We start from the raw sequence: 25,358 nt of genomic DNA on the forward strand, positions 1-25,358 counted from the left end.
TTGTTCCAGCTGCTGTACAAATCCTGGCTTTCCTTTGCAGACTTATTACCCTGCTCTGCTCTACTCTACATCTCTGCGCCTGGAGACACATGCAAACTTTAAGTGTCATCACACAGCGACACACACACACCTCTCCTGGAGTTCCTGCTGAACCAGAGGAGGAGGAAAGAGGCTGGAAGAAATTGGCCTAAAGTCCTGCAGCCGCCTTCGAACTGCTGGTAATGTAGCGCTAATGTCTGTCTGTCCTCAGCTCCTCCCCTCTCTAAGTCTCTGCCTGTCCGTCTGTCCGTCTGTTGTACTTGGGTTTGTAAACAGTTGTTTCATTGCTGGAGAACACTTGGAGATTTGTAGCGTGATAAATTAACTTTTTTCAGGTTGAGCATAAACACTGGTTACAATAATAACTCACTAATTATCAAAGTAATGCAAGAAATTCTCTGTAAATCACTTAATTACTGAGCAAAACAGCTTCCACGACATGGGCTTGATATCCATGTGGATCACAGAGGAAAACCTGGTTTACGCTTGTGTCTCCTAGTAACACAGGAAGCAATGAACGACTCCTGTGTTATGCTGGTTGGAATAAACAGATCATGCTGCTCATCGTCTGAAGTTGTGGGCGTGAAGTCTTTGCTAGTCAGTTTTTCTCCTTGTTGTTTGAGGTTAGTTTGGTCTGTCAAGGCCCCGTTTGCTTGCTCCCACTGTGCTGCTACAGATATGCATTTCTCTCTGGTTTAATGTGTTTTCCATTGGGTGATGCCAACTTTGCAGAAGATTTCCTGGAACAAAATTCGTCACACTAAATACAACACTTAGAGGCTGGTGATTGTGATTAGTCAAAACGATGTGAGATTACATCGCAACAAACACAGCCATTACTGCCGCGTCCACTCGAAGGAAATGAACTGGACAAACCAACATGTGCAGGCACTGTCAGAGCCGCAGACGATAGTTTGTACTACTGTGTAAAAGATGACATCAAAGTTTAAAATGCCTTAAATCTGCATTATTTCTCATGTCCACCAGGGGGTGACTCCTCTGATTGCAAAAGACTGCAAGAGCTCCGTAAATAAATACTTTGCTTCATCCTTGTCGGTGCATTTAAATGTCAGAAGCTCGGTGAGCATCTGCTGCTTTTGTGTCAGACATTTATGATATATACATATTTTATAGAGACTCAATATTTCCAGGAGGCAATGGGAGACATGAGAAACTAAAATAAGGATTTTTCAAGCTTTGCTGACATTTTATATTAAATATGAGGCTTAGAATGGGCTTTTGGTTGGCTGACTAAGCATGAGAGTAAGCTATTTATGACCATTTCATAAACAAATGTCTCTAATGTTTGAGTCAACGAAACCCCAAACAATTAAATTGGTTTGAAAAAACAAACAAAAAACAAACAAAAAACGGGAAGGATGACAGGGAGATTTTCCTTTGGATCTTTGGAAGTCATAAAAATTAGTCTCTGCAGGAAAAAAAACCCTGTAACTGGTCAACATAAAAACACAAATATGTTTGTTTTCAATGAGCTATAAGTGGTGGCAAGTCAGGTTTTGGATGTCAAACAAGCATCGGTTATTTCAGACTAATAATCTTAGTTTGAATAAACATACATTTGTTGGCTATAAGTGGGGTTTTGCAGATCATGTTACTGAGATGTGACACCAATGTTTAGAGCTGTCTTAAGGAAGTTGCCGGTACAATAAGCAGAAAGTAGTTTGCATAAAATATTTGTAATAAAAAGTCAATACAATTCAACTTCAGTTAGTTTGGGTGATTTCTCCAAATCCAGTGGAATGTTTTCGGAAAGCAAAGAGCAGTGGACCAAAGCTCAAGCTTTAAACACCGCCTGGCTTCCATTAATCCATAAACACACAGACTCCTGGTTATTTTTATCCTCTGCTGCTCATATTGGAAGTCTCTCCATCTGAGCCTGCTCATCCAGAAACTGAACTGCTGAACATTTTCCATCTCTTTCCCCTCCCTCCTGTTTTCTTTCTCCTGTCTCAGCTCACATTGGTCTCTCTCGCTCTTTGTTTCCCATTGAATCCTGGTTTCCTATTGGTGAGGGCTGATGTGAGGTGGGAGGGTCTCGGAACTGAATGTGATCAGACCTCCAGTCCGTGGAGCTGCAGACTAAAGTTTTACTCCATCCTAAAGGAAATGTGAATGATTAAAAGAGGGAGGGCGTATGTAGGGGATCAGAATAGCCTCTAACTGTGACACATGTGTGATTTTCAGTGAAACTTCATGGGAGATGTAGTTTTTAACAGTGGTTAAAATTCATTATCTAATATCGCAAAAATAACAAATGAACTAAGATTTAAAGGCATGTTTTGAAGCTTTAACTTTCCCACCAATTATGTTCCATCATAAGACATAACACATACTCTCACTGTCATGTTCAAGAAACCTGTTGGAGATTATTTGAGCTTTGATGGTGTATTATCCTGCTGGAGCAGCCATCAGAACCTGGGTTATCTGTGGTCAACATGTCCATCCCTTAACATCGCATATAAGCTGTTTATCCCCCACACCCTTACAGCACCTCCACCAGCCTGAACCGTTGATATGAGGCAAGATGGATCCATGCTATCAGGCTGTTAACGCCAAATTTTAACGTCCACCTGAATGTTGTAGCAGAAATCGTAACTCAGATTTCTGCTACAAATTTTCTTTTTTGTCCTATCTTGGCAAGCCTGTGTGAATTTCACCCTTGATTTTCTGCTCTTAGAGATGATTATGCAGGAAAATTTAATTAGATCAGCATTTTTGGAGATAATGTGACCATCCTATCTGACACCAGCAATTATGCCACATTCAAAGTCACTTAAATCACCTTTTCCCCTCATTCTGATCCTCAGTTTGAACGTCAGCAGGCCTATATGACTGACGTTCTGCCTTGTGACTGACAATTATTTGTGCAAACAAGCACTTGAATATAAGTAGCCATGAGTGCAATAATAGCCTTCATGATTCCTTTTAATTAAAATGTCCAAATTGTACATATGTTTGCAAAACGTGGCATAGATGCAACACACCACACCTCACCATAAATGACAAATATCTGAAACTCCACTTTCCTTCTAAAGTATAAACTCTTGGGTGTCTCTCATAACTGTTAAAGAAATACATAATGTCTCTCATATGCAGATAAATCTGACAAATATCACCACAGCCAATCAGCTTTAACATTACTCCAGCCCAGAGGGTGGCAGTGATGCACACTGACCCTTCTGGTAACTGGTAATTGGAAATAAAACTGCTCACCAAAGTTCAGACGGGTAACTATTAGGGGTGCAACGATACACAAAATTCACGGTTCGGTTCGGTTCGATACTTTGGTGTCACGGTTCGATATTTTTTCGATACAAAAAAATGTTCATGCATTTTTAATTTGTCATTTATTAAAATTATAAATATATATTTTAACTCAAAAGTACAGTTTTTAAATTTAACCCTAACCCTTGTGCGTGTTTTTTATTTTGACAGCGAATGCGCACCTGCGGACCACTTATGTGCAGCCCTGGTTATTTAGCTCATCATATTGCAGCCAAAGAAATTCTTTTGTCCATGAAACCATAAAGCTGCACTTTCTTTTTGCCTTATAGTCTGATTTGTCATAACTTCTCCGTTTTGTGGTAAGCTTTTCTTTGGCTGTCACTTCTTCACCCTGACCTGTCTTATTTGGCTCAGCAGAACTGAAATGCTTTTACACGCTCACTCACATAAGCTCAGCGATTCTCTGCGCGACCAACCTCTCACATGTTTAAGCTGCGGGAGATTTCACTTGTCATGTTTGCATAGTAAGCTAACGATTGATAAGACGATGTCAGAGGAATTGGTGCACAAATTATCATCACTCACAGATCAGTGCTGTCGCTCTCTATACACAGTTCGCACGATTGCAAAGTGAAAGCAAAAAAACAAGCGCAAATTCAAACGCGACTTCAATATGTCACATATTGACAGTGGCTCACCGATGCCAATGACATAATTACCCAGCTATATTTCTGAAAGAATGCAAAAGCATTGACATATATTTTTCCTTCCTACGATAGGCCGACGGGCAGGGCAGAGATAGATTTTGGTAGCCAGACTGAAAAAATCGCTAGCTCCGGGACGTCGGGCTAGCGATATTGCAAGCCCTGTATCTGATTGAGGAATCACTCATCTTTGGAAAAGAGAGTTTATTACAGAGAAATGGCTCTTTCCAAAATAAAAGCTATACTATCCGCTTCTTCTGGGCTATATTCTCAGCAGCATAAGGAGAATCATGTGCTAACAGCTGTCTAAATGACTCGGCTAAAGTTAGTAGCATGCTTGTTGTTTTTGTCTTTGCACTAGGATGATGTCGGCGTAAATGTGCAGTCATATTCGTTGTGTTCTCACTAGTGCTTTCAGGTTAATCTCGTTGAAATGACCTTAACGCCACAACACGGCAAATCTCCGTTAACGAGCTACCGCCGATCGCCCCGTGCATGGGGCTAGACGGCCAACACGTTAACGAGCTAACTGCACTAACACACTAGTTCACACCAATGTAATTGAGCATTGCATGGCACATCCAACATACTGTTTTACTTTAGTCCATGACTCGCTTACCTTCAGGGTCATACGTCACATGAAAACCAAAATAATTCCAAACGCCAGATCTGAATGAGGTTCAATTTGCTTGTTGCAAGCAGAGCTTAACTTCTGTCTCGCTAGCTTGCCCTGCGCTCTTCCTTCTGACTATGCTGTCTGTGTTGAGTGCTCAGTGGATCTGCGCTCGACAGTGCAGCCTAGGCGGAGTAGTCGAACACAGATTCACTGAGCGCTCAACACAGACAGCATCGTCAGAAGGAAAATTGATAAAATAAATTACAAATGTTGTATTGTTCGATACATATGCGTACCGAACCGAAAGCACTGTATCGAACGGTTCAATATCGATACGAATATCGTTGCACCCCTAGTAACTATAACTTGTCATCTTAAACAAAAACATTAAGTCAAATGGGAACACAAAGGTCTGCGTGTATGAACCGGTTTCACTTGTACCACAGTTTGCTCCATACAGATTTGTAGTGTTTATGTAGCATTTTTTTAAAGTGCATTTTATTTGTCCTTAAAATACAAACAGAGGAAACTGTTTCCAGCTGATTTTAACAGTACTTTGAATGTGAGCCACATATGGTAAATGTTTTGGTCAGTGTTATTAGTCCTCAAATTGGAGATGGATTGCAGCAAACCTTTTTTCTTTTTTAATTAAATCTAATATCAGCCATGTGGACTGGTCTAAAAACTGTAATAATCAGGCTCAGAAGTGATCTGAGCCCAGAGCTTTATTACAGTTTTTGTGGATAATTTCTGTTTTCTTTTGAATTAAAGGTTTAAGGACATTATGAGGACCTGACACATGATTCAGGCTTTTGGTTGAATATACGAAAAGTTCACCTGGTGTTTATTTTGACCAAAATGGAGGCGCTACATGTGGAAACCTTTCTGCTGAAAACATGTAAAATTAATACACTGAAACAAAACAGACACAGAAATGTACCAAAAACAGATGATGCATACAAGTCTGATTGTAACTACACCAGATGAGGAATTTTCTGGTTTCTCATAACTGAAACGTGCCGAGATCTAAAATTAAAAAGCTCAGAGCAATGACAAATCAGTTCTAAATAAAATAGTTCCCTGGCATTTATTGACTGAGTACGGAAAACAAGTTGTCTATCTGGACAGAAATCAGAGGCTCATATGATACAGAGAATTGCTTAAATCTGCTCCATTCAGAGGGGGAATCAGACAGAAAAACAAACTATCAGGTGTGCGAAGGTGTGTTTTAGCCTCAGATCTCTATGCTTTAATAATGACAGGACTGCTGTTTATAGACTAGTCATTACACACATACATGGAACCAGCCATTAGGACCCCAGCCGAGAGCTATATGAGGGACAGAAGCAGTGCTGACAGCTCTTTACTGAGAACTGCTGCAGGTAAAATCCTCTCTCTTTTTGTGTTGTCTATTTTTCTGAAGTTAGAGGTAAACATGAATCTATCTGCTTTACTTCAGTTACTTTACCAGCTGCAGGAAGTAAGAATTTAAATGATCAAGCATTAAAAAGATGATTTAAAATAGGAAAAATACTAAAACCAAAAAGAAATCTTAAAAAAAGGGAGGGGTTTTTTTAGACCTTTTATAATTTTTCTAACTCATATGTAGCTGAAAAGTGGAAAGATAAAAGAAAATGGGTGTAGAGGGAGATGCAGAAGAATATGAAACAAAGGTCTCATGTTGCTTTCAAAACTTGGACATCTTAAACCCTGAAGAATTTACAGTTTTATATTATTTATTTGTCTTCAGTGTATTCCTTTAACTAGGTGGACTGAGTATTAAATCCATTCTCTTTGGGATTAAACTAAGTTTATAACAACATGTATGCAAAACTTTGCAGCTGTTTGTATTTGTGATGTTTTTTTTTAGTAAAAAAAAAACAACAACCTTTCTTTGTGTGGAAAAATGTCCTTTTATTTACTTATTTAACACTGTTTATTTTCACGCTGTCATGATAAAAAGCATGTTTATTGATAGTTAGATCTTATTAAAAGGGGAAAAGTACTGTGTAGCAACCTCCTCCTGAACCTAGTCTGTGCTGCTCTATAGGGATGAGGTGGTGGCTGGTGGTGGCCAGTCTGTGGCTGCTGGTGGCCTTGACCATCCCTGATGCTGAGGCCAGAAACCGACCACGAAACCAGAATGGTGAGATTCTTAGAGTGAGGAGGAGGAGGAAGGATGGACAAGGTGAGACTTTTTTTCCATTCAGGGTAATTTTTTTTTTTCAGTTTAATGCTTAATTGACCAGTACAGAGATTTTTTTTTTACCGTATCAAAAAGATTTGAGGGAGGTAGAGAAAGCCTAGTTTCATTAAAAGCGAAAAGGCACCGAGAATAGATAAGGTGGTTTTAGCAACAGTTATAGCAACAGTTACAATTAGAGCTGTTGTGCTGAAAATGTAATGGGTGATCTCAAAGGTTCTGAAGTGATAGTAGAGTTGACAGGAGTGGAGTTTGGTCTTCATGCTCTGAATCATGTACTTGAGCCCTGGATCTTTCTAGAAATTTCTTGGCAGGGGTGCTGGTGAGAAAGATAAAATGTCACATGTAGTGTGTTTGGGCATTAAACTATCTTTAACACGTCAGTGCCGGACTCATGGTGCATCCACTTCTAGGAAATGGACATCATGTGTCTTGTTTCCACTAATCAGGCACACAGAGCATTTCATGTAGTGATAATGTTTCTGAAGTTGGGCTGTTTCCTGCTATGTGCTACAGTCATATTATCCCAAAAACCAGTGAAGGGCAAGGTCTAAGGTTCTTGTGTGAAAACTGCTGTTTGCTGATGCAAAAACCTATTTACAAAAAAATCCCTCACAAACACAGAAGGGAACATTTAGCTTTCAGTCAGTCTCAAGTAATAAACTCACTGGGAAACAAGTTTAGGTTAAATGACAGTGTCAAAACAACCAAAAACATCCCCATGTTCCTAGAAAGATGCACATTAATATGACCAGTGGTTGCAGGTTTTGGCCGGGCTAGAACTAGACCTCTGAAGATCAGACTGGTTCCTGGTCCCAGCATCCCAGTGGTGCCTGTAGAAGGAAATGCTCTTCTCCTACAACCCTATAAGAACATCCAAGAACAGCACGCCACCTACAACGTCATCCCAGGTCAGTGAGACAACTCTGCTAATCCATGTTTATGTGACCAATAATATAACAGTAACGTAGGGTTACTGTTACATAGATTAGTCGATTCACACATAGGGTGTGGATGGACTAATCAACTTTACTAACAAATATCACAACACAGTGTACAGTGATAAAAAAAAAAACCTTTAAAATTATTCACATTTCCAGTAGGAGATAGATTAGATGCAGCAATTAGAACCAAAGTGGACTTATTAACACAGAAGAAGGAAGTTATTTTTTTAACATATCCCAAAAGATTCACAAATAAATAATAGGTAATAAAATCTTAAGTGATACAGTAAAAAAACATCCAGATTTAGAGAAGCTGCATGTATGAGTCCAGTCAAACAACAGTTCAGCTCAGAAGCTCCATCCTGTTCTCATAACGAAGCTGCCGGCTTTTACAGCACCGCAATTTAATGACAAATCATCACATTCCAAAATGAACAGAAGGGAAAAACATCTGTGGGAAAAGAGCTCGTCAGAGAAGTAGCCCTGAAACATCGCACACAGAGATGGGGACAAAGGCTCCAAAGAATAACCTCAAAGCCATGTGGAAAACCTTCAGTTTAACACACTAAAGTCAGCATTATGTAATTAGAAGGGAAGGTAGCGGCAGCAAGCTTTTGTTGGAAGCTACAAGGATTTTTCCAATTCTTTTTTTTGCTGTTGTTTTGGGTGTAAGAACAAGTCTCTGTTTAAGTGACTGTAATGTAACAGCAACAGTCAGACTGCAGTTTACAGTAGCAAGAAGCGGCTCATCAAACCAGTGGACTTTCCACTGAAGACTGGGGAAATGAAAGACCTCTGACCAGAAGTCACAGCATTTTAGTGTAAGTGTTAATTTTGGATGTATTTATATTTTCAAGGTCCCCTTACTTTGCTTCCTTACCTTGCTTTTTCAACAGATTTACTCAGATTGAGGCCCCATTTATAATTCACAAGTGTTCAAAGTATAATTCCAAGTCATGTGACTGTATTAAGTGGTCAAGGGCAGAAAAACTGGAAAGAAGGACTTTGAGTTATGCATTTTTTATATTTTACACAGGGAGCATTTACTTTATCTTAATCTATTTACATTCACCAGGTCGCCGGCGACCTTTTCAAAATTAGGCTAAGGTTAACAGTAATCTGAGAAGACATCGGCTGGTCTGATCATTTATCGTCTGTGTGTAGCAGCAAACGTTTTAAAGTTTGCAGTGTACCTCAGTTCCACCAAAGCGTTCTTATACATGACTGGTCAACAGAACACTGACTAAAAACAGAGTATAACTAACTGTTTACAGAGATTAGGCTGAATCTCTGTAAATTGCAGCAGTCGTTATGGATTTTTGTCTATCTGGCCCAGCAAATTATAAGGGCTATAGCAAAGGAAATCCAACCATCATGAGGGCTTAGGGTGCACCAGACTTCTCGCAGCATTCTTCTGAACAGTAGGACTCTCATAAAACTCAGATAAAACCTCAGCACCAGTGTCCGCATAACAATCGAAGTTGTAGAAGCAAGAAACAAAGTGATCATGGAGTTTTTCAAAGCTTTTTCAAGAAACTCATCTTTTCAAACTGCTGCACCATCTCCCTCAGTATAATCAGGAAATCTCTGAGCTTCTGCACTGATATACCAAGTAAAAGTAAAAATGACACCATCATACACTCGTGCCTTCAACCTGGCCAAGCTGAAACAACACTAAAGCATGGCTCATGTCAGTGGATGTAACATCACTTTTGGATTGCACCGCCTTTTGCAAGGATGACAGCAGTGGGTGTAATGGGGCCTTATGCCGAAATGCAGCAAGCTCCCTCTTCCCAGCATGTCCTGGACTGCCCTGCGGCCTCTTCCCAGTTGGACATGCTGAAAACACCTCACTGAGGAGGTGTGCAGGAAAATGCTTAGTCAGATATTACAACCAGGTGACTCCAAGACCAAAGAAGTGTTTCTGTTATATTTATGTGTCATATATTATAATATTATAAAAACTTGTATTGTTTTTAACTGTTGTCCACTAATTGTGCTACTGGTGATAAAAACAACAAATAATATGCTCTGAATGGTATAGGATAGTGCCATATCACAGTGCTTACCAAGCTAACCATGCTATTTAATCAAAAACCTGCAATTTACTGAGCAATGTAGAGAACAGTGACACAGAGACAAAGTTTTAAAGAGAAAAGCTCTAAAGTATGTGTGCTCGAACTGAGATGACAGGGTGACAGTCTCACTGCTCACTGTTAAAAGGACAAAGATATTAGGGAGACCGTATTTAAGAGAAATAACCTGAGCCTCTTAACTACCTGTGTTCCTATAGACGTAACAAAGAGCATACCATTAGAAAGGATAGATGACAGACAGAGCTAACAGACAAAAAAAAAAGAGGCTCTTCCTGCTGTATCATAGTGGTTTACAGTCTTTTATACTGACTCACTGCCAGGCATAGCCTTGTCTTGTCCTCGGTCTCATGTTGAAAGGTGAAGTTAATTCAAAGGGAGGAGTAGAAATGCTTTGTCTGTTTTTTATGGTAAAGTACAGGCTTTAGATTCGACTAGACACACACAGCAATTATTGCAGCAGGCCTGCTGCTGCTGAGGAGCATGAAAAGGGTCCAGGATAAAGTTGTGTCTGGCTCTAAATCTTAAATCACTGCTCAGTGACTGTTCAGTGACTCAATTTGTTGTGGTTCTGTGTTCAGTGAAAATAAGTTCCTTTGTTTGAAAACTAAATTGGTCAATCAGAGGTTTGTTGATGAGATTAGGAATGGGGATGTCAGCTTCTAGCACCAGAGCCAGAAAACAGTCACAACATAAGGTGCTGATTAGATTTTTGCGCCTCTACAGGTTACTGCAAGTCAGACAGATGCCCCATTCACTCCCCAAACAATATGGGGCCACCATCCTGTAAAACTAATGCGGTCAAAAAGTTCCTTGAATCACCCCACCAAAAATGGCTGATGTTTGCTTTAAAGTCAACTTCTTGTGCAGCAGTGCTCCTGGAAGTCTTGTTTTGCACTTTTAAGTCTCTAAATCTCAATGTCAAATTTGCAGAAAACATACACTTCTCTTCCAAACTGACTTAATTTTCACACAGAGGCTCCCCACTGCTGATGACACCTGGATTTACAGCTGTGATCCAGTAGTTTCTCCACAGGTAACAAGTTTTCCTGTAATGTCCCGAGGCATCTAAAGAAGAACATACAGTGGAAACTCCCTGAATTGTGCTACAGTGTGCCAGTAAACAGCACATTATAAAGGCCACTGTTTGGCCTCACCACCTGTCCCACTTGGCTAATGTGAAAGATCAAGTAGGGGTTTAGACAAACACAGGAATATAATCTTGAAGGGCAAGTCATTTTAGATTTTCATGAGTAACTTCCTTGAATTTTCTGGTGGCACTTTTTACTAGAACGGTTCTCTTATTTAGCAAACAAAACTACAACAGGGCAGAGGCTGGGAAACTCTTTCAATATGAAGTAAAATAGTGTAATCTCTAAGCAGCACTCCATGATCCAAAGTGTTTCTGTTATTAAGACATGATTCACAGTGAAAATGTTTGGTATCTGAATGAAAAGAAACCACATTTGGTTCTTCTTCTCATTTACCACTATGTAACAAAGTGTCACCCACTGCTTGTTTGATTGTGTTGAGTGACTGCTTGCAGGCTTTGTAATTATGTCCAGTTGTTTCAATGCTAATTATACTTTCAGCATTTGCACAGTTGTTGTGCAGAAAACCAGAAATCTTACCATGTACCCACGATGGTGAGGCTGCAGATGTTTCATAGTGTTTTATGACTGTGTGTGCTCACTGCAGATGTCAAACGCCAATATACTACAGTAGCAGTCATGTTCTTGCCCATAGTGTGTGTCCTTATGGGTACACTGCCAGGTCTTAATGTTTTTCAGACATTATTTGCTAATGTTAAATGTACTAATGCTTCTAGATAATATAAACATTTCATAGTTTGATTTCAATTAATTACTCCTGACATTACTGTCTCTGTGTTGTTTCAGGTAAGCAGGGCCAGTGTGTGTACCAGGGTCTGACCATGTTTGACCAAGCCGTCTGGTCCCCAAAGCCCTGTGTGACTTGTCTGTGTACCGGAGGGCGGGTGGTTTGTGATGAGAGCACCTGTCCCGAAATACACTGTCATTTCCCCTTCACCCCTGCGGGCGAGTGCTGCCCTGTCTGCATGGAGCCAGGTAGAAACACAACATGTGACACAGCCATGGTACAACATTCAGAGGCAACAGATATTAACACCAAAGTCCCCTCAAAACCTAAAGGGGACCTACTAGAGTAACTCAATCAATCAATAATCCACATTTCAAGATGTTCTATCTGCTACTATCTTATGAGTCAGTAGACGTCTCCTTTGTTAAAATGAAACTCGTGTAAATTGTTCATTACATCAGTTCTGAACGGAATCGAAACATTTCCTTGGTGCTGAATAATTTCCATCTCTGAGGCCTCAGCATGTTGCTTCCTGTTTCATCATGGCTTTAAAAATGTGGTATGCACATTTTGGATGCGTGGACATTCATGTTGTGAGAGTTTTAGCATGTTTGTATATTGGGACATAACATCTGTTGTTCAACATGTCTGGGATTAATTTTGCTTTACTGTCAATTCAGATCATCAGAACAAAGACGAATGAATGTGGGACTAATATGAGGTTTAAAGATGAGATGCTGAGTCATATTACTGGGAGATCTGTGGAGATGCTGGAGGCAGAAAACAAATTGTAAAAAAATATTTGTGGGAAAGACTCAGCAGGCCTGTAGTAAAAACCTTTGGCAATGAGAACATAATTGTTAAATGTAAATATATTTTTACACTGTAATTTTTTGAGTTGCTAATGTTGGGGCAAATAATTTTCTACCTCTGCATGCATGTGCATCCTTTGTTGTAAATGGGAAACTTGTCTTTAAAACCTTCTAAGAATTATGGGGAAAAATAGCTGAACTTACACTATTTTTTCGTTGCTCATATTTTTGCATGCCACATTGAGTGCATATGTACAGAAATACAGCAGAAGAAAACCTCTTTTCTATGACTTGAAGGTCATAGAAAAGGTGTGTTCCTCTACCTGTACACGTGCACCTTCTGTTGTATGTATAAAGTTTACTGGGAAGGAAGCTGTTTTATAGCCAGAACAAAAGTCCAATTATAGTTATTCCCAAACTCACTGAAAAACCTCAGATGTAAGTTTGTCTCTTTGATTTTATATTTACTAAATGATCTTGTTAACACAAACTTTTTGACTATAAAACAGCACAAGTGTTGGACAAGTGAGCTAAAGTTGGTCTAAATCAGGAACAGTATTTTGCTGCATGATGTTTTTGATTCTTATAAGATGACAAACTGTATGTTTTATAAAATGTATCCATTGCTTCTGCTTCTACAAGACATTTTATAGATTTGAACAGAAAATTTACAGAAACCAACTAACCAACTATAAACTTAGGAGATGCCTAATCAGAAGTATTTAGGCAGTCTGAGCTAATTTGATTCCCCACAAATGTTTGAAATTGAATACAAAATTGGACTCAAAAGATAAATAACAGCCACAAACACTGTCAACAAGGCCAACATCAGGTGGTACAGATATTTTGATGAGGAACTGATCCATTGTTAAATATAACCAACCAATTCTTAGGCCAAATTTGATTAGCCTTTTACAAAATGAAACTGTCTTGTAACTTCTCTCATTTTCATGACTTAACAAAAACATGAGACACACAAACATTCTCATATGGATGTATGTTTATGAAAACAAGTCTATAATTCATATTCAGATTTAGGACCAGAATGCACCAGTAGCAGCAAACACCACAACAACTGACTTTATCTGACTGTGATCATATGTCTTAGTGGTCTTAGTGGGATTTGGTCCAGACTGGTCTACAGCAGCAGTCTGCTCTGTAGCTTTAACAAGCTGGTCTGAAAGAATGTAGATGGCTGTTTGTTCACAGCACTAACACACAGCCGTCTGTTTGTCCATCTGCTGTCTGTCTGTCCACCTATCACCATGCCTGTCTGTCCCCACCAACCTCAATCTCCATCCTGTTTCCTCTCTTTTATTGCAGTTTCTTTATTTTTCCGCTCTACTTCTTCATCTTTCTCTCTGTCTGTATCTCAAACTTTTTTTTTCTTCACTCCTCTTTTCCTTCCTGTCCCTTTTCCTCCTACCCCTTGATGGGGTGTCCCTCACCACCATAACCCCCCCCCCAGAACCTGACCTCAGCCTTGACATTTCTGGTGACTCCCCAGTTCCCAATGACCCCAGTGATGTCGTGACTCCACTGACCCAAGAGGAGATCCAGAAAATCCTCTGGAGGGAGGCAGAGCAGCATCGTGAGGAGGAAGAACGCGTGAAGAAGAAGGAGGAAGCGAGAAGAAAGAGAAGGAAGCAAAGGAAAGAGCAGGAGGAGAAACAGAGAAAGATAGCTGAGGAGATGAGAAAGCAGGAGGAGGAGGCACTGAGGCTGCAGGAAGAAAAGGAACTGGAGGAGTGGAGCAGGCAGGTAGATGAGGAGCAAAAGAGAAGGCAGGAGGAAGAGGAAGATAGGAGACAGAAGGAGGAAGCAGAGAGAGAAGCAAGAGAGAGGGAAAGGAAGCTAGAGGAGGAAAGGAAAAAGCAGGAGGAGATGCTGAGGGAAGAACTTTTGGATTTAGTTGAAAAGGAGAAAGAGCGGCACGAGGAAGAGAACGAGAGGTACGAGGAAGAGATCGAGAGGCACGAGGAAGAGAACGAGAGGCGCGAGGAAGAGATCGAGAGGCGCGAGGAAGAGATCGAGAGGCGCGAGGAAGAGATCGAGAGGCGCGAGGAAGAGATCGAGAGGTACGAGGAAGAGATCGAGAGGTACGAGGAAGAGATCGAGAGGCGCGAGGAAGAGAACGAGAGGCGCGAGGAAGAGAACGAGAGGCGCGAGGAAGAGAACGAGAGGTACGAGGAAGAGATCGAGAGGCGCGAGGAAGAGAACGAGAGGCGCGAGGAAGAAAAGGAGGAGCAGGAGGAGGAGGTGTGGCTGAGAGGAGATGTGTTTCAAATGCTTCCAAAAGAGCCTGAAGAACCTGAGGAACCAGACCTCCTTCCTGCTCCGATTCCAAGACCTCCAGTTGCTACAGAGGAGGAACAGGTAGAAACCAAAGAGACGGAAGAAGGGGAGGATAGGGAGATCATAGTTGTAAACAGAGGAGGCCTTCCTCCAGGCTGTGACATCTCTGACGTTACTGCCACATGTGAGGATGCCAAACTCACACACTTCCCTCCTCTGGCCATTCCTGAGCTGAAATCCCTCAGTCTGGAGGGTAAGTCAACACCGGAGACACAGAGTCATTAAAGAAAACAAACCCTCAAAACAATCTGAGGATTTCAGAAGGATGTATATTATCAGTAGAGTTATACAAATACAAGTGAAACACTTAAAAAGGAAGCTTCAATATTATGTCAACCCACAACTCAGATGAAGCTTCTTAGCCTTTTTTTTTTTTTTTTTTTAACAGTAAGAGAAATATAAAACTGATAATACTCGCATTAGGCTAATGATTGCAGAGGATTTGTACTGTTGCAGTTGAATGCAGTGTTTAATCAGTGACCTTGCATATTGGACAACGAGCAACCTGTAGCCTAATTTAAATATTCATGAACTTTTTTAAGGTGAACTTTTTTGAATGTTCATAATATTTTCATTGTAACATGTTACTGTATTTTGATTCAGTTACCCAGTGTGCTTCCCTTTGCTTACTTTATCATAGTCAGTGTCGGCCCAACCCAGACTTAAAGCATAAAGTTGTCATCGTGTATATGTTGTCTTAGCCTTGTGACATGAACACTGCTGGACAACAATCGCGTACAATCTTTTTACAGTCAAAACAGCAGCATCTTTTACCAAACAAACAACTAATGCGCTGCAAGGTTTGGAAAAAGCAGACTTGCATTATTAACATCGATCATCTAAAGCTGCTAAAAATCTGAAGTTTAACAAGAGAAAGGCATTACAACTGCCACCTACAAGTGAGAAGCTGGAAAAAACTTTTAGTTTGCCAAATTAGTATCACTTACCAGCCTGGGGAAGGGATTTAGAAACTAAGACTCCAATTAAGAAAGCACACAGAAACAAACTACAATTGGAGAAATCCTGTTGTCAATATTAACTGAACTTGCTCTGACCTGTAGGCAACAGCATCAGCCGCATCCCAGCAGATGCCTTTAATGGAATCCCTAACCTGGAGTGGATCAACCTGAAGAAAAACAAACTTACTTCTGCTGGCATTGATGCTAAAGCCTTCAAAGTAAGTCATAATAAAACTGAAAACGACTGAAGCCCAAGCTTTTTAAAAAAAATCATCTGCCAGAAATATAACAATGGTTCAAGTAATAAAGTTTAAAGGTGGGTGTGCAAAGACATATGGCCATCTTCAGTGTAATATCATCAACTCCACGGAGAAAGAAAGGTGTAACATAATAACAAAATCTTTAAGACTTGGTAAGATTTTTAGCAATTTTTTTTTTTATGAGAAGGAAAGTGAATGTCCTACTAAACCTAAAAACATCTGTAAAATATGTAAATACCAAAGAGGTGGAAAGGAAGGAGGAGGTCTGCGTATCTGCTTAGACTACTGCGCCTGACATTTAGACGAGGAGAAGCAGCAGGAAAAAAAACCAAACAGACCAATGGAAAATATCCAAATGTGAAAAAAGTAATCATCTAAACATGTTGCATTTTATTAATAAATGTGACAAATGTGGAAACAACATTAAATGAAAAAAAAATTAACTACAAATTCAGAGAAGGAAAACAAACATGTATTTCTATAATAATAATAATAATAACAACAAGGATAATAACTTGGTGGCAGCCTATTTTTACTTTCCAGTACTTATACCTGCGTGTGTGTGTTTCAGGGTCTGAAGAAGCTAACACGTCTGTATTTGGATGGAAACCTTTTAGACGTTGTGCCATCTGACCTTCCCCCAACCCTGCAGGAGCTGAAGATCAATGAAAACAGATTGAGAGGGATAGATGAAAACAGCTTCCAGGGTACTGCTATCACATCCTTTAATGACATCCAGCTGGTGTTTCTCTGTCCAAGAAGTCAAAGTACCACAGACATTGATTTGGCACTATCTAAATAAAACTGAATGGAATTGATATGAAATCGCCTTATAGTTTGACCTCATCAATTACATGGCCTGTAGGACTTCCAGAATCAACAGGCATCCCTGAGCACTTATTTGGGCAGCTATAAATATAAATATGATCTTAATTTACATTAATTTTATTCATCAAATAAGCATAAAGCTGCATGTATGGAATTAGTCAAATCTGATGAAAAACACAAAAGTTTGCCCTAAAATAAAGTTTTATGAGACTTTATTAGAGTTATATTTCTAGTAGAATCTTTGCTGCGGCAGGATTCTTCCATAGATTCCCATTCAATATTCCCATGTCTGTCTCCTATATTGCGTCTGGTTACAAACAACCATTCATTGTTTTAAAATTCAAAATATAAATTGGTTACTTCATGGATTGCACAGCTCACAGACCAAAAGAAAGTTAGATCCTATGTATGGTTATTCACTTCTAAACACACTATTCATCACAAGTTTATCTTTTTTTTAATCTTTAAGATTTGAGCAGCCTGGTTATTCTGGAGCTGGAAGGAAATCTGCTGAGTGAGGGGAATGTAGATCCTCTGGCCTTCGCTCCCCTAATCCAGCTTTCCTACCTCAGACTGGGGAGAAACCATTTCCGTACTGTACCACAAGGCCTTCCCAAGTCATTGCTGGTATGAAACAATATCTGTTTCCTTGACTCTGACTATCTCTCATTCCTCACACTGGGATACATCCTTGGCCACATTTTTTTGACTTATTTAAAAGACCCCCGGGCCTCATATTTGAGATAAAATAGGCTTACATAAGTTCCAAACATTGGGATCTATAAAAACAAACTTGGCAGCCAAATGCTCGCAGCTATATTGAAACTCTAACCTATGTGAATGATATTTGGAGACAGAAGAAAACTGGAAATGCAAACTGCAGAGAGGTGAATTATATGTGATGCCTCTCAACTTATACACAATATTGCCAAAAATATTCAATCACCCATCCAATCTTTAATATATTGATACGTTTTTTCATAGAATTTGTGAGGTGATAGACCTTAATGTTCACATGTAATTCTATAATCTGTGCACACTGTTAAACTAGAATATGGAAGCTTTAATCAGCTCATAAGCCTTTTTGAACTGCAGCTGGCAAAGAAAATAAATATACACAGCTTTCAATAAACCAACCTATTACATAGTTGATCAATTTTTCTTTCACATTGTCAGAGTAGCTGAATTTACTTTTTGCTGAAGTAGCAAAATTTTCTTTTTGGGTCTGATGTTTAATTTCTGCTTCTACCTGTGGGAAACCATTTCACCCGAGCAATTATGGCCTTTGGCTAACCACAAACAATGCAGAACACCAGCGGCACAATGCTGCTGTAAACCTACTTCATTTTATGACACTGGAAAGGTTTTACTTACTCTCTCTGCAAATCCAAACCCTCTGATTGTTGTTCATCCAGAACCAGAGTACAGTCTATCATTAACATGTTTCTCTGCTAAATATTCAGGGTTCCAAGTTTTGTGAGAGACTTTGGCTTTTGAATAGTGAAGAGTTAATGATTATAATTAAAGGTTATGCGTGGTGGTCACACTCCTGCCTGCCTTCTCATTTTACTAATTAGGCTGAAAAAACACAAACACAGCTTTGGCATGAATTATGCATTTACAGCCTTAAACAAAGTCAGGAAGAACAACAAACCCATCTGCCAAGATCTCTGAACAAAAACCATCCAGGAAACATATTTACACTAATTGCATGTGAAATTAGGAACTCACGGCAACATTGGATCCCACTTCCTCATAAATAGTTTCTATTATGACGCTCATGTTGACAAATATTTTGTTTTATGTTTTTCCATCTTTTAGGAACTCTATTTGGAGAACAACCTTATTGAAGAAATCTCAGAGACCGTTTTCAATCAGACCAGCAATCTGAACATAGTTTCTTTAAGACACAACAAACTGGAGGAGACCAGGATTGCTCCACTGGCATGGATCAACCACAGGTCTGACAGAAAGAGAGGCTTTTACCCCCACAGTAGTGTTACTTTAGCTGTAATTTTCATGGTCTCTTACTGTTAGTAATTGTTTTCATACTGTTACCTTCTCTGCAGAAATTTGGAGTCCATTGACCTTTCATATAATAAGCTTTACATGGTTCCTTCATATCTACCAAGATCTCTAGTTCACTTGGTGCTCTTGGGAAACAATATTGAGAGGATACCTGGTAGGTGTGACTGGTTAAAGGATTATCTGGCTAATAAATGTTACCTTCTTAAAGTTAGCGGACTGACACAAAACCTTCCTATTCAATGTTTTATTTTTTAAACAATAATAACTTTAAATGGATTAGGCTGATGATTGATCTAAGTTTTTTAGAAAATTAACTCCTATAATACATAAGTGGTAAGTGCTAGCTTACTTAGGTCAGTTTCTCCAACACTGAGAAAGCAATGCACAAGCAACATCAGAGGTTTGGGTTTTGTTATGCTCTTTCTGATGTATGGGTACTGGAAGCGGTCAAAATGTATTTATTTTGATCTTTTTATTACCCATCGTTTATTACCCATAAACAAACAAAACAATAAATATATACATAACTAAATAAATAAATAACATGATCAAAGTTAACAGACTACTTTAGAATGACTTAATGATTTGCTGTGTAGTTTAAGGTGAGCTGCCGTTAACACTTATTAAGACTTGTACAGGTAGAGTTAAATTATTGTACAAGGTAAATTATTTTCTTTAAATACCTCCACAGGTTACGTTTTTGCCCACATGCAACCTGGTTTAGAGTACCTCTACCTCTCCTACAACAAACTGGATGGAGAAGGGACTGAACCCGAGTCGTTCTTTGGGGCCTACCACTCCCTGGTAGAACTGTGTTTGGACCACAACCAGCTGGTTGTTGTGCCATCTGGCATCAACGAAATGACCAACTTACACTTCCTCAGACTCGACAATAACATGATCAGGTAAGAAAGCACTATTCATAAATACACATGCATTAATTCTGAATGTTCTAATATGCAAACTTTTTAAACAGTTACTTCCTTGACACACATGAGACTATCTTACTCGTAATTTGTTTATGTTGAGAACATTTTTTGGCACTGGGCGTACTGTTACAGGCAGAATTGTACTGTTATATGTCTGCACTAGCTAATTATAAAATGGGAGCATAAATGAGGCTTATAGAAGACACCTCTTAACAGCTCTCTATATTTGAAACTCTCCAGTCCATTACGGATCAGTTATAAAATAAGAAGAATTTCAAAAATGTAATATCACTTTGCTAATTTTTACATGTTATTTGTTTATGGGTTTTTTCCCCAAATCAAATGCTTTGCACAAACTTCCAAGACAGTAGAGAAAAATTATTACTATTGACTTGATTGGTACAATGGCGTAACTAATAATTAAAATTAAGACTGATGGTGTAATAATGATTTGCATGATTTGCTCCGACTTTAATATGATGACCAGAAATGATTACTGATTTATTTAGTTACAGAAAAAAATAAGTTAGTGATTGATGATCTCAAAAAACTAATTTAAGTAAGAAAAGGAGTCAGGAAAAAACAGGTGATTAAACACAGAACCACAAAGTCATTTAAGACCAACAACAAAGCTCCTATGACAGACATGAGTCGGACCAGATGACTGACTCATTCAACACAGACTGCCAAACAATATTATACTGAAAGTTCACTGGATGGAGAGTTGTCTTGACGACAAGAAACAAAACAAGTTGATTCATAGTTCCACCTAGGAGTCTCACTGAATCACCTCATTATGCACTCACAGGTTTCTTGCGCCGTGCACACAGTCCAGGTCGTGGCAGTGTGTTTTATTTGAAATGACCAATTTAAACACTGCACTTTGGTCTGTCTTTATTGGCAAGAACGCTAACACTGCAGGTGGGAAATTACAATCAGACTTGAAGGAAATATTGCTAACCATTCTAACATATGTGGTGCAATAAATACACAAAAAAACCCTAAAAATGAATAAATATGCACAAAAGTTTAAAACCTTGAAAACGGACTAGAAATGTATATGTTAAATTTCTTCTTAGAAAATGCTAAGTGAGTATTTTCTTCTTTTGGAACATGTTTAACTACACAAAGAAAACAAAAGACGATTTCCAGTAAATGCAACATGAAGTGAAAAGTAATTAGTAGTGTTGGTCTTATATACTCATTATATTAACTAAATATTAATGTCTGTGTATTAATAGTTTTGGTGATTAATGAACTCTGTAACCGTGTATCTTCTGCATATCAGTGAATTGTACATTAAAACGACATGTTTCCCAGAGGGAGCATATATGCAAAAATATACTTGGGCACAGATCAGTACTCCATTATCTGCCAGTTAACACATAATGGAAAAAAGTTTGTTTCAGCTATAGGGAATAAACATGAATCTATATTCTCATGCTATGTCTTCAAGGAGTATTCCTGATGAAGCCATCTGTGACCCAAACCGCAGCGGGGACTCCACCTTGGTGGCTGTAAGATTGGAAAACAACTACATCGACCCACAAAAAATCTCACCAATGGCCTTTTCATGTGTAAGATCTGCATCAAGTGTGGTCTTAAAACCCCAGAAAACCAAGTGAACACACATAAACAAAATAAAAAACTGAGAGACAGTGGACTTTAATCTGCCAAAAGAAGACAAAATCTCCTTTCATCATTTTTTTCTGTTACTAATATCATACAAATAATATAATACGAATAAACCTAAAAAATTACTAGAAAACGCATTAGTCTGATGTCAAAATCTGACACACATTCAAACATGGTTACTGTTGTATGGTAAGATGCTATTTGAACATTTTCTACAACTTTAGACCAAACACATGGTTTGGTATCTGGTAAGCTGTCCTGCTCTGTCACTTGGCCTTAAACTGGTGTGAAAGTGACAGAACACATCTGTCCACTCTCAGAAAATCTTCTTCTACTTTTGGCTGGTCCCTCTAGAGGGTCGCCGCTGTGGATCACTGTGTAAAAGGGAAGGAATTCACAGTAAAATGAAAATCCTAATAAAGAAATGGAAAGAATTCTATGAAGTGCGACTGCAAGCACAGCGCATTATTTTTAACAACCTCAGCACCTTCATGTTTCATTTCTCAGCAGCAATTCTTCCACTGCCTGTTTTCATAAAAACCCTGACATGGAAAGCTCACACGTGACACATCCCCTAAGATGATTGTGTTAAACCAAGTGCTGCTGGAGCCAATTCCTCAAACAGATCGAGATGAGATGTAATGACATGCCTGTTCCTCAACATTTTATCTTTATCTTGCTTACGTGAATGGACAGGGCAGTGACCTCCTCAATTGTAGTTAAGTCTGATTTATGTTTGATGCAAAAATTAGGTGGGAGTCTTGCTATTGCATGTGTTATGATTTACAATTCAGCATCATCAAGATGAATGCATCATATGTGATATTGAGCTTTTGTTATGGTATATCCTGCACAGCAACTGTTTCACTTCACTTTGTGGTTAAAAGAATTCACAATGAATTCACAATTCATTACAAAGTTATGACTGCATCTGTATCTGGGTTAACTTCTATTTCTTCTTATCCTGCTTTATATAGTATGTGTCTTAACATGGGTTTATTTAATCCCAGGTAGGAGCAGAGTATGCTAAAGAACTTATGGAGATTATGGCCAAACATTTCTGACTTTAATACTGCTGCATGAAAATATCTTATTTTTCTTACTGTAAATTTGTACTTCTGTGTTTTCTTTTAACTGAATCTTCTTCTTTCCCAGACAGAAACACACAAGACTTTTAGATAATTTAAACTCTTTTACTGTGCATCAGCTTTCAAGCTGTGCAAATTGTAATATAATGTATTACCACTGTGTACATGAAAGGCTCGTTCTACCCTAACGTTGCTTTGAAAAGCTCTCACTAGAGGTCCAAAACACTCAACAATTTACTTTAGATTTTTAATTTTTTTCCCCACAAATTTAAGATATATTTGAAGATTATATCCTTTCATTTGCTCTTGGCTGGCCAACATGCTTAAATTATATGAAGTTGGTGAGTATATTTTACAGTTTAGCACAATGTTATGATGCACGGAAAAAATAAACTTTAAGTTACCATTCCTGTCTGAGTGAAGTCTGCCTAAACCTAGTACCCTCACACACCCAAATAAGTTAGATTATATTGCACTGGATCCCCTGATCATTTACACAGCCTGCCTGTCCAGGACATTTAGGAGTATATTCATGTTATCAAATTAACAGCTTGGGCTTCAGGGAAAAAGTGGAGCCATGATGACTTTTACAGAATAAGAAAAAAAATTTAGTTAACCTTCCATTACATGTCTTTTAGCTATATGTAATACATATTTACTGAAAGCTGCAATTAACAGAGCTGAAAAGCCAACCAATTCATAATATTTTCCTCTACAAGCCTGAGGTTTAGGATCATTTACTTCAGTCACAGACATCGAAAGGATGATTGAAACAGAAAAAAACCTAAACTGTGAGGAGCATAAAACCACAGCTTCTTTAATGGTAAAAAACCTGAAAATATTAGATAATTATATGGGGACTAAAATTAATTTGAATGAATAAAAGCAATAAAACAAAGAATCACAAATGTGTGGTCAGTTTTCTAGATGCCGGCAGTTGTCATCTGACTGAACCTGGAGCTGGAAAACTTTCCTCCCTTGAACTAAAGCTGAGATGAAAGTTTTTCCTGAGGGAGTTCTCCTCTGCCAACATAAACAGCTGCTCTGTTCATCAGTCTTGCATATCAAACACGTGAGTGAGCAATCATATACTCATTAGTCATGTGACCTCATCCATGCTCCTCAGGATGAGGAGATGTAACTGAAAAAGTAAACTGTAAAGTCATTCCCATGTACTCAGACATTTTATCAGGCACAAAAGATCAGTACGGAGGTGGAACTCAATTCATCTGATTTCTGTGATATAAAAATGGAAAAAAATGAAATTAAAAGGAAAATGAAGCAGTGTTTTTGTTTTTTTGTGAATAACAGTGTATCCCCAACTTTGCAACCTTGTATTTGTGAGACACATGAAAGAAACTGTGACTATGATGCTTTTGTTCACTGGTCAAAACTGAGATACTTACACTCAGCAGCCAATTTGTTAGGCACACCATTCAACTGCTCATTAACGCAAACATGTAATCAGCCAGTCACATGGTACAAATGTATGGAACCAGGCATAAGGACATGGTAACGAAGACCTGCTGGAGTTCAAACTGAGCATCACAATGGTGAAGAAAGGTGATGTAAGTGAGTCTGACTGAGGCATGGTTGTTGGTGCCACACAGGCTGATCGGAGTGTTTATGAAACTGCTGATCTGCTGGAATTTTTCTATACAGCCATCTTTAGGTTTTACGGATAATGGTCATAAAAAGTGAAAATATCCAGTGTGCATCAATTCTCTGAGTGAAAGTTATGCCAGATTCTTTAATGTTGATCCCAGAATTCAGAGGAGAATACCCATTGAGCTGATAGGAAGGTAACAGTAACACAAATGACTACTTTTTACAACAAGTATACGTAGAACATACTGGTTCGATGGAAAAGGTTTGATGGAAAAGACCACACTGTTCGAGATAAGTCTGTGTCTTGCATGCAAACTATAGCAGCAAAATGTTGGTAAAGTACAGGATAAATATTCCAACACAGTGCAAAAACAAAAATTACTTCGTTTTAAGGGGTCATAAGCTAAAACTGCTGGTGACCACTAGGGCTGCCACAAACGATTATTTTGATAGTCGACTAGTCACCGATTATTTTTGCGATTAGTCGACTAATCAGACCATGCATCCATTGGACGTAAAACATACAGCTTATTGCACCAGCATTCATCTGCACTATCATTAGCTTACAGCTTTAAGTGTCTAAGGTATAACAATAAGACTTTTAAGTTATCTAAGTGACTTATATATCATGTTTGAAAATGTTTGTTTGAAAATATGTGGTGTCTTGATAAACTGAGCAGATATTTGAGGTTTACACAGCTACATTCTCGCCTGAAAATATGTTAAACGTTTATTTTGTGACCCAGAAAGAATAATAAGAGTAAAACTAACTAGTAGGGATGGGTATCGTTTAGGTTTTATCCGATACCGGTGCCAAATCGGTACTTTTGAAACGGTGCCGGTGCTCAAACCGGTGCTTAAAGAATGGAGAACACAAAATTGGTCCATAAACCTCTCATGTTCAGCTGTTTTTTGTAAAAATATAACAATGTTAGCCTTTTCTGCAGCTATGGGGCATATATGGTATCACTCTTGGCTGGAAGCAGTGCTTAAACAATGGAAAAAAAACAAACTTTGTCCTAAACCTCTCATGTTTAACTGTTTTCCACTTTTTCTTTGGTCATTTTAGCCTTTTTAGCCAGGGTGAAGGGAGCATCTGCCATCAAACAAGAGGACAGCCGCATGTAGCTATGATGATGTTTGCTAGTTCACCTTACATGCATTAATGTAAT

General features: G+C 38.8%; 2 protein-coding genes across 9 annotated transcripts in view; one reads left to right on the forward strand and one right to left on the reverse strand.

The window, feature by feature from the left end:
- The window catches only part of cenpp (centromere protein P), a 111,177-nt gene that overhangs the window by 6,680 nt on the left and 79,139 nt on the right, over positions 1-25,358 (reverse strand). The gene's annotated exons all lie outside the window — the stretch shown is intronic.
- ecm2 (extracellular matrix protein 2, female organ and adipocyte specific) lies at positions 8-22,984 on the forward strand. 6 transcript variants are annotated; one of them, XM_024802399.2, is made up of 12 exons: positions 8-218; positions 6,656-6,793; positions 7,573-7,719; positions 11,744-11,932; positions 13,965-15,044; positions 15,913-16,028; positions 16,642-16,777; positions 17,368-17,525; positions 18,720-18,859; positions 18,968-19,080; positions 19,618-19,831; positions 21,312-22,984. In XM_024802399.2, exons 2-12 carry the CDS (start codon positions 6,658-6,660, stop codon positions 21,478-21,480), a joined length of 2,598 nt encoding a protein of 865 aa, XP_024658167.2. In that variant the 5' UTR covers positions 8-218; positions 6,656-6,657; the 3' UTR covers positions 21,481-22,984. The 6 variants fall into 6 exon arrangements, with proteins under 6 accessions (XP_024658167.2, XP_076740318.1, XP_076740319.1 ...); XM_076884203.1 differs by lacking the exon at positions 8-218 and adding an exon at positions 5,888-5,987; XM_076884204.1 differs by lacking the exon at positions 8-218 and adding an exon at positions 5,888-5,987 and having other exon boundaries at positions 14,004-15,044.

This window comes from Maylandia zebra, linkage group LG5 (assembly GCF_041146795.1).
Source record: "Maylandia zebra isolate NMK-2024a linkage group LG5, Mzebra_GT3a, whole genome shotgun sequence".
Classification (NCBI taxonomy): domain Eukaryota; kingdom Metazoa; phylum Chordata; class Actinopteri; order Cichliformes; family Cichlidae; genus Maylandia; species Maylandia zebra.

Bases quoted from the DNA above. Each gene is read 5' to 3' on its own strand.
- ecm2 (XM_076884203.1), top strand. From the start codon at position 5,903: ATGGAACCAGCCATTAGGACCCCAGCCGAGAGCTATATGAGGGACAGA. The intron at 6,794-7,572 runs GTGAGACTTTTT...CAGTGGTTGCAG, and splicing joins GAGGAGGAAGGATGGACAAG to GTTTTGGCCGGGCTAGAACT. The intron at 16,029-16,641 runs GTAAGTCATAAT...TGTGTGTTTCAG, and splicing joins TTGATGCTAAAGCCTTCAAA to GGTCTGAAGAAGCTAACACG.